Source organism: Geotrypetes seraphini, chromosome 1, assembly GCF_902459505.1.
Source record: "Geotrypetes seraphini chromosome 1, aGeoSer1.1, whole genome shotgun sequence".
In the NCBI taxonomy this organism is placed as follows: Eukaryota; Metazoa; Chordata; class Amphibia; order Gymnophiona; family Dermophiidae; genus Geotrypetes; species Geotrypetes seraphini.
In genome coordinates this window covers 256,416,671-256,432,859 of record NC_047084.1, presented here as the reverse complement: position 1 = coordinate 256,432,859, position 16,189 = coordinate 256,416,671, and the positions used below count along the sequence as shown (strand labels likewise).

General features: G+C 42.5%; 1 protein-coding gene across 4 annotated transcripts in view; it reads right to left on the bottom strand.

Moving 5' to 3' along the window:
- The window catches only part of TBC1D14 (TBC1 domain family member 14), a 244,731-nt gene that overhangs the window by 77,507 nt on the left and 151,035 nt on the right, over positions 1-16,189 (bottom strand). For all 4 annotated transcript variants that reach the window (XM_033949845.1, XM_033949853.1, XM_033949873.1 and 1 more), the window contains one exon: positions 2,829-2,911. In XM_033949845.1, coding sequence (XP_033805736.1) covers positions 2,829-2,911 — 83 coding nt within the window. The remainder of the gene's footprint in view (positions 1-2,828; positions 2,912-16,189) is intronic.

Genomic DNA, 16,189 nt, shown 5'->3' with positions numbered 1-16,189 from the left:
CGACGGGGACAAGGCCATTCACCGCCCGCGGGGCGGTGAATGGTCTTGTCCCCGCAGTGAGGCATGAAGGATCGCGCGGTCCCCGCAGCTCACACCCGCCTGCCCAATCGATTCTAGTGTTTAGCCAGCTCTCTCCCTTCTCCTCACCTTAGTTTGTAGATTTTCTTTTTCGGCGACCCGCACGCGCGGCTGCTCAGTGTTCAATCTTCTGCTCTGACGCAACCGGAAACAGGAAGTTGCAGCAGAGCAGAAGATTGAACACTGAGCAGCCGCGCGTGCGCGGCTCTCTGATAGCGTGCGGGTCGCCGAAAAAGAAAATCTACAAACTAAGGTGAGGAGAAGGGAGAGAGCTGGCTAAACACTAGGATCGATTGGGCAGGCAGGTAGTGGCTGCGGGGACCGTGCGATCGCTAGTGTTCCCGGCTCAAATTGGAAGGAGGGAGTGAAAGGGAAAAGGATTCTGGGCCAAGGATTTTGGGCCAAGGATTCTGGGCCAAGGGGAAAGGGAAGGACTGGCAGGTGAGCCAGATGCTAGAAGCAGGGGGGGGGGGGGAAGAAAGGGAAAAAAGCTAGATGGGGTTGAAAAGAAGAGACACACTGGTATGGAAGAGGAAGATAGGGGAAATCTGGACACAGGAAGGTAACAGAAAGAGGGGAAATTATGTGCATGGGGCATAGGGACAGAGACATAAAGGGGACATGCCATGGGGATGGTATATGGACACAGGGGGGGCAATGACAGATACATAGGGGAGATATTAGAAATGGAGAAAATAGGAGCACAGAAGCGAGATGGTTTGTGGGGATGGGACAGGGACCGAGCTCGCAGGCTCCAGTGGCTTGCACAAATTACATTGTAACATGCCATGAAAATAAGAGGGAGGAAGGTAGATAGATAAGCCACGTGAGAGGAGCTGAAGGGTAGTAGAAAGGAACAGATGGTAAAGGAGGGAGGGAAGGGTGGTGGTGGAAAGGAATAGGACAGACATTGAAGGAGGGTGGAGAGGAACAGACCCCGAAGGGAAATGTGGAAGACAGAGTGGGAAGAAGACAGATGCCAGACTATGCAGGAGCGGAGGGAAGAAGATGGGTGCTAGACCAATTGGGGGGGGGGGTGAAGGGAGAGGCACAGTAACAGCAAATGGAAGACGCAGAGAGAAGACACACAGTGGATGGAAGGAATTCAATGAGAAGATGTGGAAAGCAGAAACCAGACAACAAAGGTAGAAAAAAAATTATATTTATTTATTTATTTTTTGCTTTAGGATAAAATAGTATATTAGTTGTGTTGATAAAAATTTATAAACAAAGCCCTGCCAGCTGAACATCTCTTTCTCTAGTTCAGCAGCAGGAACTTTGATTTATAAGAAAGGAATAAGCTAAATATTACAGTACTAAGGCTTATATGGATGCAGCGGGGACGGTGACGGGGCGGTGAATGGGATGGCAGTGGCGGTGACGGGGCGGTGAAAGGGATGGCGGTGACGGTGACGGGGCGGTGAAGGGAACGGCGGTGACGGGGCGGTGCAGAGGATGGTGGGCCGGTGACGGGGACAGATTTTTTCCCCGTGTCATTCTCTAACCTCAATGTCAAGGTATGCCTGGGAGGAGACATGATCTGCAGCGATGGAGAGTGATCCAGAGTGCATTGACACACTATGAATTGTGGAGGTGGAAGTCTGGAAAGAAGCTATGCCAAACTTAGAAGGGGAGGAATGTTAATGCTTCTTAGCTTTCTTACAAGCAACCCCCAATGTATGAACGAAGACAACCGAGTCTTATCTCTGCAGAGAGCCCAAAATTTGATGATCTCTGGGCAGTGGCGTGCATGTAGTGTTGATACCGATGCTGGTGCTGTTTGGGTGACAAGACAATTTTGTCTTGTCACCCAAAATGAATTGCACTGGATTTGTTGGGGTTTCAGTAACCTCTTCTGTATACACAGACAGAATTCACAGCAAATGTCCTGATGTTCAGAACCTAGACACTGAACACACCAATTAAGGGGGGTCAGAACCTGAAATGTTCCAAGTACAGTGAGTACATTTCTTGAAGCCATTCAGTACCCCTCTTTGACATGGAGGGAAAAAGGCAGATATAAAGTCAAAAGGCTCAATAGCTTGGGGAGCTCAAATAAAAAATATACCTAAAAAAACTGACACTGTCTGGGTTGAAAAGGGCCTCAAAGTAGCCTGAAAGTCAAAAATTGATAAATTGACAGAATTTAACTAAACTTGAACAAAATACTGAAAAACAAACATGAAGAATTATGAAGAAAACAATAAAATAATATTGGGAAGTGATTAAAAAAAGACTTCAAAGTTTGATGTACTGAGGAGAGACCGAAAAGACAGCTTCTTTGCTCCACAGAAAAAAAAACCTTAAAACTATTGGTTCCGCGTGCAGATGTCAGGCAGGAAGGCACCTGCACACACACATTGTGGATACTACCTAAAGATTTAAAGTGACAGTGCATTTAGAAGTGTCCATACCAGGTTTCGTGGATGACATCACCCACATGTGAGCATATTAAGCCTGTTTGTCTTCAGAGAAGGAAATTTATTTTTACACTATTTTTTATGGATTAGTCACTTTGATTTGCTACAGGTTTTAAATACATTGACTTTATATGAGCTAATTTGCTTTTATGAGTACTATTTGTGTGGGTTTTATTTGTATGTTAATTTATTTTTGTAAGTTTGTAAAAACACCTTGACATTTCATGTAGGCACCTAATTGGTAAGCTGGTATGTCCATTTTAAAGCTGTAACCTCCACCCTGCTAAGCCTTGGGATTTCTCTATCTACCCTCAAGAAGAATTCAGTTACCTCTCTTTTTCACTTGTGCCACCATTTCTTCGTATTCTTGCCTGTGTTTCTGAGTTTCTTCTGCTGACTTTGCTGGGAGGTTTCTGTATATAACACACATATTGGAATAAATATCACCACCAAAATATGCACATGGATTAACAGCACTTCTATTCACATGCATCAGTCACTAGAAAATGTGTTTTTCTATTATAGCATCTTTACCTTAAGTGCTTTTTTTTTTGGGTTGCCATGTTGATTCAGCTTTTTTTTTTTTTGCATGGCTTGCATTACTTTTGACACATCTGAGCATACAGGGTCATGCGTCTAGATACCTGGTCCAGTGTGTAACCTCATACATTTCCCTACCACAATTACGCTCTTCAATGCAGTGTGACCTGATGATACCAGCATGGAGAGAGGTCAGACTGATGGCAATCACGACTGGGGTTTTCTCCTGTGCCGCCCCTGAAGAATGAAACAAGCTTCCACCCTATATTAAGAAGCAGGGAAAGGTGGGGGAATTAAAAAAAATTGCTGAAGATCCAACTTCCTCTTTCCTCAGAGGCGGCGCGACCCAATAAAGGACCCGAAGCTGCTTTCCTGAATCGCTGCGCTGGGAAGTAAGGAGAGCTGCTGGGAGAGGAGAAAGCCACTATTGGAGTCTGGGAAGCTGCTGGGCAAGGGAGAAAAAGGGACAGCTGCTACTGGAGAGGGAGAAGGAGAGATGCTGCTGGGAGGGGAGGAGGGAAAGGAATCTGGGAAGCTGCTGGGCAAGGGAAAAAAAAGGGACAGCTGCTACTGGAGAGGGAAGAGAGATGCTGATGGGAGGGGAGGAGGGAAAGGAATCTGGGAAGCTGCTGGGCAAGGGGAAAAAAAGGAACAGCTGCTACTGGACCTGGAGGGAAGGAGAAGGAGAGATACTTCTGGGAGGGGAGGAAGGGAAGAAAGTTACTGCTGGACAGGAGGAGGAGGGCAGGGAAAAGGAAAAAAGAAAGGAAACAGCTAACAGGGAGATTACAGGAGGGGAAGGGGAGAGACAGGCATGAGAAAGTAGAGAGATTGATGATGGGAAGGGGTCAGCAGAGAAATAAGCAGAGAGGAACAACGATGCTAGATCTGGTATAGGAGAGATAAAAATGAAGAGAGCAGTGAAGCTGGAATGAATCATGTAAAAAGGAGAGAGGGGCACAAGCTGGATGGAAGGGGGAGAGGGCAGACAGTGGATGGAAGGGGCAGATGCTGGATTGAAGAGACAGAGAGGGCAGACGCTGGAAGGAAGAGAGTGAAAAGAAGATGAAAGCAGAAACCAGAGACGACAAAAGGTAAAAAAAAAAAATTATATTTCTATTTTGTGATTAGAATATATCAAATTTGAAATATATATCCTGCTACAGCTGGTGTTAGACATAACTGGGACTGCAAAACCCAGGCAGTGCTTCTTTAGCTTCCAGCTGGCTTAGGGCGCTCTCTGACCAGGAGGCAGTTGCCCTAGTTGCACTCCCCTAAAACTATTCCTGTCATGTGTGACTGCAGTATTCTGTTAGCATGATATTTCTGTGTAGCATTTTGTAATAATTTGGCTTGTTCAGTTTTCTTGATAGTAGAGGGGATATTTGTGAAGGAGAGGGGACAAAGGGGTTTTGTTGATCCTTGTTTGTATTTATAAAATGACAATTGTACAGAATATTGTTTCTTTTAATACTTTAATAAATACATTCAATATAAAATCATAACTGAGGCTTGTGTGGATGGGATCAGATGATTTGTGGGGACCGAGCTCACGGAGATGGGGTGGAAATGGGGGTTTTTAATTTTAGTCCGGTCCACAAAATAATTCTTTTATTTCTGCCGGTCCACGGATGTAAAAAGATTGAAAAATACTGCTCTAGACCACACAATAAGCGGCAGCAGATCCTGAAAAATCTTGGTCATTCGGACTTTCCATTAAATTTAAATTATCTTAATCTTCAAGGTTCATATCTGAATAGTCAGTCTATCAGAAATAAAACTATGTTGGTCAGAGATTGGCTGGAGGAGTCAAAACTGGACTTTGTATTTTTGACTGAAACATGGTTGGTTTCAAACAATGATATAATCATAAATGACTTTTTGCCTAAAGGTTTTAAAATTACCATTGTCTAGAAGTTGGAAGAGGGGGGGAGGATTGGCGATTATTTTAAGAGATTCTTTTGATTTTGGAAAGTTAGATTTAAGATCCACTATGGATTGTGAAATTCTTACTTGTAGGCTATCACAGAAACAGTTAGAAGATGATTTAATGGTAACTTTATTTTACATCCCTCCTAAGAAATGGCACGTGAAGAAGGATTTCTATTAATTCCTTCTTTCTAATATGATAGCTGGTCCTTATAATCTTTTAATTGGGAATATTAATATTCACCTTGACCAAGATGATAATTCAGAAGTTAAAGACCTATATTTGTTCCTAACTTTGCTAGGATTTTTAAAACCTCCCCAATAAAAACTCACCTAAAAGGTCATCATCTAGATTTACCGTAGTTACCTTTTCTTCCAAAGAATTAACCAATCTAATAATACATTTTAAGCAGGCATTAAGGAATGACTATCTAGTCTGATCATCGATTATGTAATTTTGAACTAAGTTGGCAGAAAAAACAAACTCAATTGAGATCTAAAAACAATTTGAAAAAGAAGACTATTAACAACAGAGGGTTTATAAATCAGGTGGAATTTGTCACATTATGAATTAAAAACTAGGTCTGAATCAGACAATTGCTCCTTTAAAAACACTCGTATACAAAGAGACAAATACCTTCAAATGCTTGGTTTGATGTGGAACTGCTAGAATTTAAAAGGGAACTACGAAACATGGGAAAATATTTGGTTAAAATCAGGAAAAACTGAGGATAAGGTAAATTGGAGATTTAAACTGAAAAATTACAAAAATTTGATTAAGGAGAAACAAGCTAAACATTATGCTCAAAAAATTTGAGAAGCGATCATCAATAGTAGAGAATTATTTATATTGGTTAACAGTTTATTTGATACTGAATCTAAGAAACGTTCAAAGATGGAATGTCCTCCATCTGCTGACATTCTTGCTGGGTATTTTAAAAAGAAAATTTGTAATTTGAGAGCTAATTTATCACCATCGATTAATAATGATCCAAGTTTCTTTATGGTTCAACTGAGGGATGGTCCAAGGGCAGACATGATTTGGAAGTAATTTAATCCCCTTGATTGGCAACATTTTTACAAGTTATTTACTAAATATGCTAAATCAAATTGTCGATTGGACAATTGCCCTCCGAATGTATTGAGAAATGCTCCTTTTATTTTTAAACAATACAAAGGAAAAAAGCAACCCCACGGGCAAACTATAGAAACAAACAAAGAGAGTGGGGAAAGAGACACTGGTCAGACCACTGTGCAGACAAATATGTTTATTTAAAATATAGAATTTCAGTTAAAATTTGCACAGGTATACATATAAATAGAACAAGTCATGACAGGCATGTAAAGTCCTTTGAAATAAAGCATACACTGGACCCCAACATGGACTGTGTTTTGGCCACAAGGGCCTTCCTCAGGGGTGTAATAGCAGTCCAATAGATGGCGCCAAATGATGAAAAAATCAAGCCAAACTGAGTTTACTTGCAGAAAAACAGACGGAGGTGCCTGCCGCCTAATGCAATGTAGAAAATGCAATCGTGATTCAAAAGAAAAACGCTGCGATAGCCAGGATACTTTTTGAAAAGCCCAGGCAGCATATCCCTTACTGTACCACTTTTCAGAAATTAACATCTACTTGGAAGGTCTCACCCTGTTTGTCCTTGGAGAATGGATTACACCCCTTTTAGGGAAGATGCAAAGGAACTATAAAAATTACCTTATACAGCACTATATATATATTTTTTTTAATTATTATTTTTTTTCCACTACATGAAAATTCATGATTTGGAGAGAAAGTAAGATTATTAACATAGCAGACACAAGAAAATCCAGGAGCAAAAGAATTACACCAACATAATTTGTAACTGCATGTTAAAAGCACACCACAAAGGCATATTTCATTAAAAAGGTGCAGTAACCAGAATGCTGATTAAGTTTCAGCTCAAAGGTTTGACAGAATCAATCCTATTTTTCTCAAAATCTATTGATTGGGCAGGTTCCTGAAGAAAGGTTTTCCTGGAGAGGAGAGAACTGGCAGAGAAATGATAGTAAAGCTGACAGAAGTAAGGCGATTTACCCACAGGTAGAAGATTGGGGGGGGGGGGGGGGGTTGGGAAGTATTGAAGAGTATCCCATGGAAATAGAGGAGTCAGTTTATGAAGTGAGGAAGAATCTGGTATGGAATGTGACTTTGAACCAGAACAAGTTATGCCAGCCTAGACTAACACAGTAGCAGCAGCCCATAAGTTGGAACTGTTGGCAGAGTTTTTCTGTTTTTAATTTGCTAAGACAGAACTGTTTGAATAGTAAATTAGTGCCTTGGATTGTTTGGTATTTTTGGTCTTGAGATGGTGGAGAGACCTGTCGGATAGCATTTTACTTCTGTGCATGGGACTGTGTGAAAAGAAAAACCCTTTTTGTGTTTGGAAAACGATTATAGCTCAGAATCTGTTTGCATAGAGAATACGGCTACTTCCCTTTGCCAGGCTTGCGGGTTCAGACCCCGTTACATTACCCAAGAGGATTTTCTTCTTTTTCACATTTGTTGATAAATATATTAAACAGAACAGTTATGTAGGTATTCCAGCATGAAGTATGAGGAAAATGCAGGGGTGTCGGTGGTATGGCATTTGAAGAGGGTAAAGCATCAGAGGGTCACACAGTCAATGGAGGCCACCATTGGCCCCCAGGTCTTGCATGAAGAACACTGCCCTTAGTGAAAGGCATGATTAATGACCAAAAAGGAGGAGGAGAATATACAGATGTTTTCTTAGGAAGGTTTTCTAGATAGCCCTTAAAGTGATCTTGAAAACTGGAGGCTGAAGAAACACTCTCTTCCCCCCCCCCCCCCCCACAATTATGCAAGTAACAGCATACAGAAGGGGTGCCCAAAAGGTCGATCGCAATCGACCAGTAGATCGCGAAGGCAACGCGAGTCAATTGCAGAGCCCATCTCGACGCTGTAAAGAGGATGCTGAAGTGCCGGGCCGACCAACCTTCCTTGCCCGACGTCAATTCTGACCTCGGAGAGGAAGTTCCAGGCTAGCCAATCGCTGCCTGTCTGGCCCGGAACTTTCTCTTCGATGTTAGAATTGACGTAGGATGTGGAAGGCTGGTCCTGGTGCTTCTGCATCCTCTTTATGGAATCTGGAAGCAGGGAGAACACGGCGGTGTTGTGGCCTGTTCCCTGATGGCGGCAGCAGTGGCTTGAGGGAGGGCAGGGAGAAAGAAAGAGAAAGAAAGAAAGGGGAGACAGGGAGACAGAAAGAAAGGGGGAATAGAGAGAGTAAGACAGGGAGACAGACAGAAAAGGAGCATGGAGAGAGAAAGACAGACAGACAGAAAGAAAGGGGGTATGGAGACAGAAAGAAAGACAGACATACAGAAAGAAAAGGAGGCAGGGAGACAGAAAGAAAGGGGGGCAGGAAGACAGAAAGAAAGGGGGGCAGGAAGACAGAAAGAAAAGGGGGCAGGGAGACAAAGAAAAAGTTAGGGGAGAGAATGAGGTCTGGAGGAGAGGAAGCATACAGGAGGCTGAAAGAAGGGAAGAAATATTGGATGCACAGTCAGAAAAATAAAGTGCAATCAGAGACTCATAAAATCACCAGACAAAGGTAGGAAAAATGATTTTATTTTCAATTTAGTGATTAAAATGTGTCCGTTTAGCAGGTTTTAGCGCAGGGAGCCTATGAGCATTGAGAGCAGCGCAGGGCATTCAGCGCAGCTCCCTGTGCTAAAAATGCTATCGCGGTTTAGTAAAAAGGGAGGGGGTATATTTGTCTATTTTTGTATAGTTGTTACTGAGGTGACATTGCATAAAGTCATCTGCCTTGACCTCTTTGAAAACCCCCGGAATATAAATAATTAACATTTTCTCTGCGTACAGTGTGCTTTATGTTTTTTTAAATTTTGTTGGTAGATCATTTTGACTTGGTAATTTTAAAAGTAGCTCGCAAGCCCAAAAAAGTGTGGGCACCCCTTGCATACAGCTTCTAGAGGAAATTTGCTATGAAATAAACCAAAACTAACATAGCAAAGATCTCAGAGCATGAAAGACCTCAAATAGCATTCATTGAAAGATTATGTTCTTACCTGGCCAATCTTCTCAGGAGTCTGTACATTAGGTAATCAATCCATTCCCATGAACCGGGTTTTGCAGAAGTGCGATACTTACAACTTTTATCACCTCTCACACTGCCAGTGAAGTGTAGTGTTCCCTTCAGTTACATCCCAAAGCAATCGAGATCCACTGGAATAGAATACAAAGAAGGAGGCTGTGGCATTGTTGGAGAACACTCTTACTGCCTTTCCCTCGAAGAGGAAAGGCTGAAAAATTTGCGGCTGTACTCCCTCGAGGAACGTAGGGAGAGAGGAGGCATGATCAAGACGTTTAAGTATATTACCGGCCGTATCGAGATGGAAGAAGAGATTCTCTTTCTCAAAGGACCCTCAGCCACAAGAGGGCATCCGCTCAAACTCAGGGGCGGGAAATTTCATGGCGACACCAGGAAATATTTCTTCAGCGAGAGAGTGGTTGATCCTTGGAACGAGCTCCCGGTGCAGGTGATCAAGGCAAACAGCGTGCAAGAATTTAAGAGCAAATGGGATGCCCATGTGGGATCCCTTAGAGGTTTAAGCCAAGGGAACCTGTCACCAGGAGTGGGATCCGTAGGATAGTAGACTTGGGGGTGGGTCAGTAGAGTGGGCAGACCTGATGGGCTATGGCCCTTATCTGCCGTTATCTTCTATGTTTCTATGACCTTTTCTACAGCTTTCAACGCTAGCTGAATAGCTCTAAGCTCCAGATAGTTTATGGACCACCTTTTCTGATGGTAAGTCTACTGGCCCTGCATCGAATAGTCCCCACAATGGGCTCCCCAGCTGAAGAGGCTGGCATCAGTCATGAGAATCACCTACTCCGTGATTCAGAGAGGCATACCCTTTAACAAGCAATCTCCTTGAAGCCATCAGCATAAGCTGTTCTTCATTGTCACTGTCTTGGGAGCTGCATCTGAAGAAAGTGCCTCTGAAGGGACCACAGAGACAGAAGAGAATCCTGGAGAGGCCACATGTGTGCCCTGGCCCAGGGAACAACCTCCAGGGAGGCTGCCATGGAACCCAACACCTGAAGATAATGCCAAGATTTGTTGCTTGAGTTTCTGGTTGCATGGCTTGGCCCTGAGCCATGTCAAAATGAATGCCCAGATACGCTAAACACTGGGTCAGTTCTAGATAGCTCTTCTTGAAGTTGACTATCCAGTCTAATCGCAGCAAATCCAACACCTCTCACACTGCTTGCTCACACTCCTATTTGGATGGAGCTCTGATTAGTCAATCGTCCAGGTAGGGGTGTACTTGGATCACCATATTTCAGAGATGAGCCGCAACCACCACCATTACCTTGGTGAAAGCGTGGGGGGCTGTCAGGAGAGGTGAAAACTGGAAATGTTTCTGAAGAACATGAAACCTCAGATATTTCCTGCGGCCTGGAGAGATGGGACTCTATAGATATGCTTCTGTCAGATCCAAAGATGCAAAACCTGGTTCGCTGGAATGGATTGATCACCTAACGTAAGAACACCTGAGTAAATGTAACAGAAATTATTATGCATGATAGTGGACAAAGGTGGGGGTAGGAAAGAGCAAGAAACTTGAATGAGGATAATGTGTCTGAGCAGCTCTGGTTAGAGATATAGAAGAGGGTGATTTTTTTAATTCTTTAAGTAGAATTTCAGAATTGACAATCAAACCATGTACAATTTAACCACCATATAACCCAACAGAACCAGACCCAACCCCTCATATTGCTTATTATTCCCCATATAGCAAGCTATGTAATTCTAGTAGGACTCCTCACACCTCAGAGTTCCTCAAAGCCACACCCCTCTTTATAAGGTCTCACCTACTGTTTTAAGACTATTATATGTAAGAAACAAATATGCACCAAACTGTCTCTCAATTAACTTTAATACAGAAAAACTAACTAAAAATGAATGAACAGAAACCTTAAGCAGTGCCTGAGATACTGAAAATTGTGAGTTAATTAACCTCTTAGATCTTCAGTAGATACACTGCATTATTTATGGTTTAGGGGGAGATGAAGCAAAGAGGAGAATCAGCATGCTGTGCAAGGATATGACAACTTTGGTTCTCTCAATGACCTCTTCAGTAAGTAATTTAATTCATTTTCTGTTTTATCTATGATCAAGGATAGCACCACACAGACATTTTTCAGCTTATGTCAAGAGGCAAAAAAAATTTTCATTTCACTTCTTCACATCTCTGATTGTATGATTTACAGAATGGCTGCTGCTGAGAGGTTGTGGGCTCAAAACCCAGTGCTGCTTCTTGTGACCCTGGGCAAGTCATAAGGAAGATTCTCAAAACTTACGAGAAAAATCCAATGGGCTGCTGTCACGACCATTATTGTAACGATTTCAAAAATGAGCCATTCTCAAAAAATTGCACAAGCAAATGAGGCTTGCGGAGTTTCGTGAAATTTACATGTGATGAGCTGCGGGTGATAGTGATCGACACAAGCGCAAAATACACCATGAAAAGAGGCTTAAATGTGTCAGGAAAAGCAACAACGCCATCATCATCTTTAGGTCTCATTTCATATCTTCTCATCGGGACAATGTGGAAAGCATGAGGATAAGAATCACCATCCATAATATCGTCCACTATTGTAGCACAAATCATGTGCGACTCACAAATGCCTCTAAGTCACGGGCTTTTTATAATTTTTTTAATGCTGAATTTTATCATGAGCTTCAGCCAGAAACATATGAGACACACTTATAATACATGTGATTAAGAAGCGTGCTTTTGTTTCCTCCCCCACCCAAAATGAACTACTATAATTCATGTGAATCTTGTAATTTTTTTTAATGTCAAATTTTATCATGAGCCACAGCCAGAAACACATGCCTGAGATGCAATTTTCAAAGTACCGGCACCTCCGGAGCAGTCAGTGATATTTGCTTGCCAAAAGCCGGCACTGTGCTTTGAGAATAAACAGCAATGATAGAGAATTGCCCAGAGTACTCCTTTGAATATTGATGAGCCCATTTTACTGCCATTTTAATATTAATGACCTCATCCACTATAATAAAACCCTTAGCACGCATGCACACTTCAATCTCCATGCCTCTGTGCGCCGAGCTTCCGTGCCACGCAGTGCCTGCCTCAGCTGATTTCTTGCCCCGATCTCCGACGCCGGCTGACTTTCTGCCTTCTGACTATGCTGCCGCTGCCAAAATGACGCCTCTTCTTCTCACCCCCGGACCAGCAGTGGCAGTATCTACGGTTTCATCAAGCAGCCGCGGGCATTTGCTAGGCTGGTCCACTTCGATAATGCGAGGCGGGCCAGCCTAGCAAAAGCCCCAAGGCTGCCCAGGCTAGCGGATGCTGGACAGGGGAGCAGGGAAGGGAGAAGGGGTACTACTGGACAGGGGGGAGGTAAAAGTAAGGGAGAAGGGCTAATGCTGGACAGGGGGAGCAGGGAAGGGGTGCTGCTGGACAGGGGAAGAGAGACAGAAAGAAAGAAAGAAAGATAGACAGGGGGCAGGGAGAGAGACAGAAAGAATGACAAATTAAGAAAGGGGGCAAGGAGAAAGACAGACAGACATACAGAAAGAAAGAAAGAAATGCCTAAGTCTACACATCTATTCTAGCACCCGTTAATGTAATGGGCTAAAAAATTAGTAGTACTATATTTGCATGACAGAGTTGGAGACTGCTAGAAAGCTCGAAAAAGACCACTAAAATACATGCACACTAAACCAGCTGGAACAGGTTTAGTGACAATTGTTAAAGGCATGGTAAGTTATGAGAATCTGCCTCTAAGACCTCCATTGCCCCGGATACAAAATAAATATCTGTAACCATAAAAAAGCGGTATACAACTCCCAGTCCTTTCCCTTAATACACGTTGGTACAAGTCTCAGTCCCTTTCCCTTAATACATGTTGGCTGACAGACCAGCCTATATAAATAAGCCTAACAGTGACTAATTGGAAGGCCTACTAAACAATTACCTGTATGAAAACTGATATTTACCTGACCCACATCTGTTTAAGTATAATTTACAAGACTATTTTGTTTTTACACACCTACAAAACTAAAGGCAGCATTCAGGCCTAGTGTTTCAAGACTTTACATACCAGAAAAGACCTACCAGCTGAGTGATGTCTGCTAGAATAAAATGTTTTTAACTGGCCCACAAGTAAACAGTATTCTACTGTAATTTATTAGACCAAACAGCAAATGCTGATTAGATGAGCCCGACACATACCAGAAATACCTTTAACCTTACAGTGTAGCAACATATCATTTGAAAAGAAGCAAGCATCTATCCCAGATAAAGATTTTGAATTCAGTACTTAAATCATACTCCAATAAATCCAGAGTCTGGTCTTATCGTAGTAACAGGTATGAATGCATAATCGTCTTTATAATGAAGCACTGAAAATTTGGCTACAACCTTCATGGAGTCATCTTGTCATTTTTATAAATACTCAATAAATTCTTATCTACACTATACCTTTCTACCCTTACAGTTAATATATGAAGAAGAAAGTGACACAGTAATCATTACCACGGTAACACCACAGTTACCTCAGCTAAACTAGACGGACAAATCATCAATCTGTTGTCTTCGACCACAGACTACAAAACCTTCAAAAAAGAAACCAAAACCCTACTCTTCAAAAAATACATCAAACCTATCTAGCACGAACTGTTCCTTCTCAAATTCCACCTACCACACACTCTACCCATATCTAATCTAAAATGTTTCTAATTACCCAACATGTATCTCCTTAACTTCTCGACAATTCTTAAGTAATTCTTACGACAATTCTTATGTAATGTTACAATTCTTGTAACCTGACAACTCTTGTGTAATCCGCCTTGAACCGCAAGGTAATGGCGGAATAGAAATCACTAATGTAATGTAATGTAAAATTGCCCTGGAATACTGTGGTAACAGTGGATCATTCTGCAGTAGTGTTGCGAGAATGAGGACCGATACCACAGTAATCCTGCAGTAATGGAAAACGGCAGGCAGGCCTTCCCAGGCCTGCCTTAACAGCTCTGGTGGTCTAGAGCAGGAACCCTCCCACACAAACTTTTTCCTGCCTGCTACTGCTATTAGATCAAAATATAATATAAATAGTTGTTAATTTGGGGAAGGTACTACTTACTTATAATTTAGCTCTGTGTATTATTTAAGAACATATATTTTGAACATTAAGGAAGAACTAGGATCTAATTTTACAGAGCAAGTTTATTTACAATATTATGTAGGTAATGCAATAAATTTAGCTCTGGAAATTTAGGGATCGTAATCAAGGGGAATGTGCCACAAGATAAAATATTGCTAGAAAATCTGAATGATTAAGTAATGGAAGTCTTGTGTCTGCATAGGATAGCTTGAGGAGATGATGGTCTCTTGCTGGAAGAAAAGCTCTTCAGTTGCAGAATGGCTGGGAGTGGAACAGTGAGAATTAAATTCAGAGGAGATTCCAGCAAGATGTGTAGCAAGTCTAGCAGCGATCCCAAGAGGAAGGAGTTTAGGTGAATCTCCCTTTTATATGGGCTACAGGAGCTGGGGTCAGGTGGTACATTTAAAATTCCAATCAAAGATTCAGGGATAGTTCAGAATTGGTTTCTTGCTAGGCCTGGTGATGCTATCTGGTTTGGCTGGTCAACATGCTTCCTAGCTGGGCAGAGCCCTGATGGGATTAAAGAGAGTCATTGTCTGGGAGTTTCAGGAATTTCTTTTGATTCATCCCCAGCTCTGACTGCTTAGATATGATTCCTGGAGAATAGAGGTTGTTCACACCTCTTCTGTCTCTTGTCTCACTTTAGCTTCTGTATTGTTGTGTATATCTTGGAATGTAGAATTCCTTTTGATACTGTTACATCACCCTGTCTTTTTTTTTTGTAATCCACTGGATGGGCACTTTACTTCTTTTGTTTCAGGTTTTTCAGTATTCTAAAGGCAGATGGCCTAGGTAGAGAATGATACGGGGCCAAATTTTTCCCCGTCCCCGCAAGAACTCAATTTCCTGTCCCAGCAAGTTCTTTTCCTGTCCCTGCCCCATTCCTGAAAGCTCTGTCCTCATCTACACAAGCCTCAAACACTTTAAAATCATAAGTGTTCAAGGCTTGGGCAGTTAAGGCACAGCTTACAAGAATGGGACAGCGACAAAACTTGGGGGACGGGAGAGGGAAACTGAGTTCCTGCGGGGATGGGGCAAAATGTGTCACCGTGTCATTCTCGATGCCTAGGTTTATTCAGAGTTTGGTATAAGAAATTACAGTCCTTACATATAATTTTTAGATTCAAATATCAAACCATACTTTTCTAATTCTTAGATCCAGCAAAATTAATCATATTATGTTACACTGCTGCTATAGCCACCACCAATGTTTCTTCAAAATGGCTGTTGAGACTTCATGCGGCAGCCTTGCAAGATTCATGAAAGTGTCACAAGGTTGCCGAATGAAGTCTCAACAGCCATTTTGGAGCAGCATTGGTGGTGGCTAAGGTGTGACAACAGGCAAGAAAAAGTGGGGTTCTTTCCTGCCCCTGAAGAAGTTGCTGCTGTCAGAAGCACCCCAGAGGAAGCAGTGGAGTGAAGCCAGAGCTGAATGGCCATCACCAGGGAAGAAGAGAAGAGAGATATGCTAGAGCAAGGTGGAGGGGAGAGAGAAATGGAAGGTATGGAGACAGATACCAGACTTGGAGGGAGGAAAAGAAAGGAGAGAGATGCCAAGTCACAGAGGAGGGGAGAGAGATGCCAGACAGTGGATGGGATGGGGAAGAGGAAAGGAGGCAGAGATGGAAGGAGATAGAGATGCCATGAGGTGGAGTAGGGTGGGAAAGAGAGGAGATAGATACCAGAGCAAGGGGGAAGGGAGGTGGAGATGGTGAGAGGAGAGAAAAATGGAGGGATGAAGCTGGAATGAATCTTGTAAAAAGGAGAGAGGGGCACAGGCTGAAAGGAGGGGGCAAGTGCTGGATGGAAGGGGGAGAGGGCAGACAGTTTGTGGAAGGGGCATTGAAAGATGGCAAACAATGGATGGTTGGGGCAGAGCAAAAGGGTGGATGCTGGATGTAAAGAAGACAGTGAAGAGAAGATGAGGAAAGCAGAAACCAGAGACAAAGGTAGAAAAAAAAATTATTTTTGAGATAAAGAAGCATTGTAGCTGACAAAT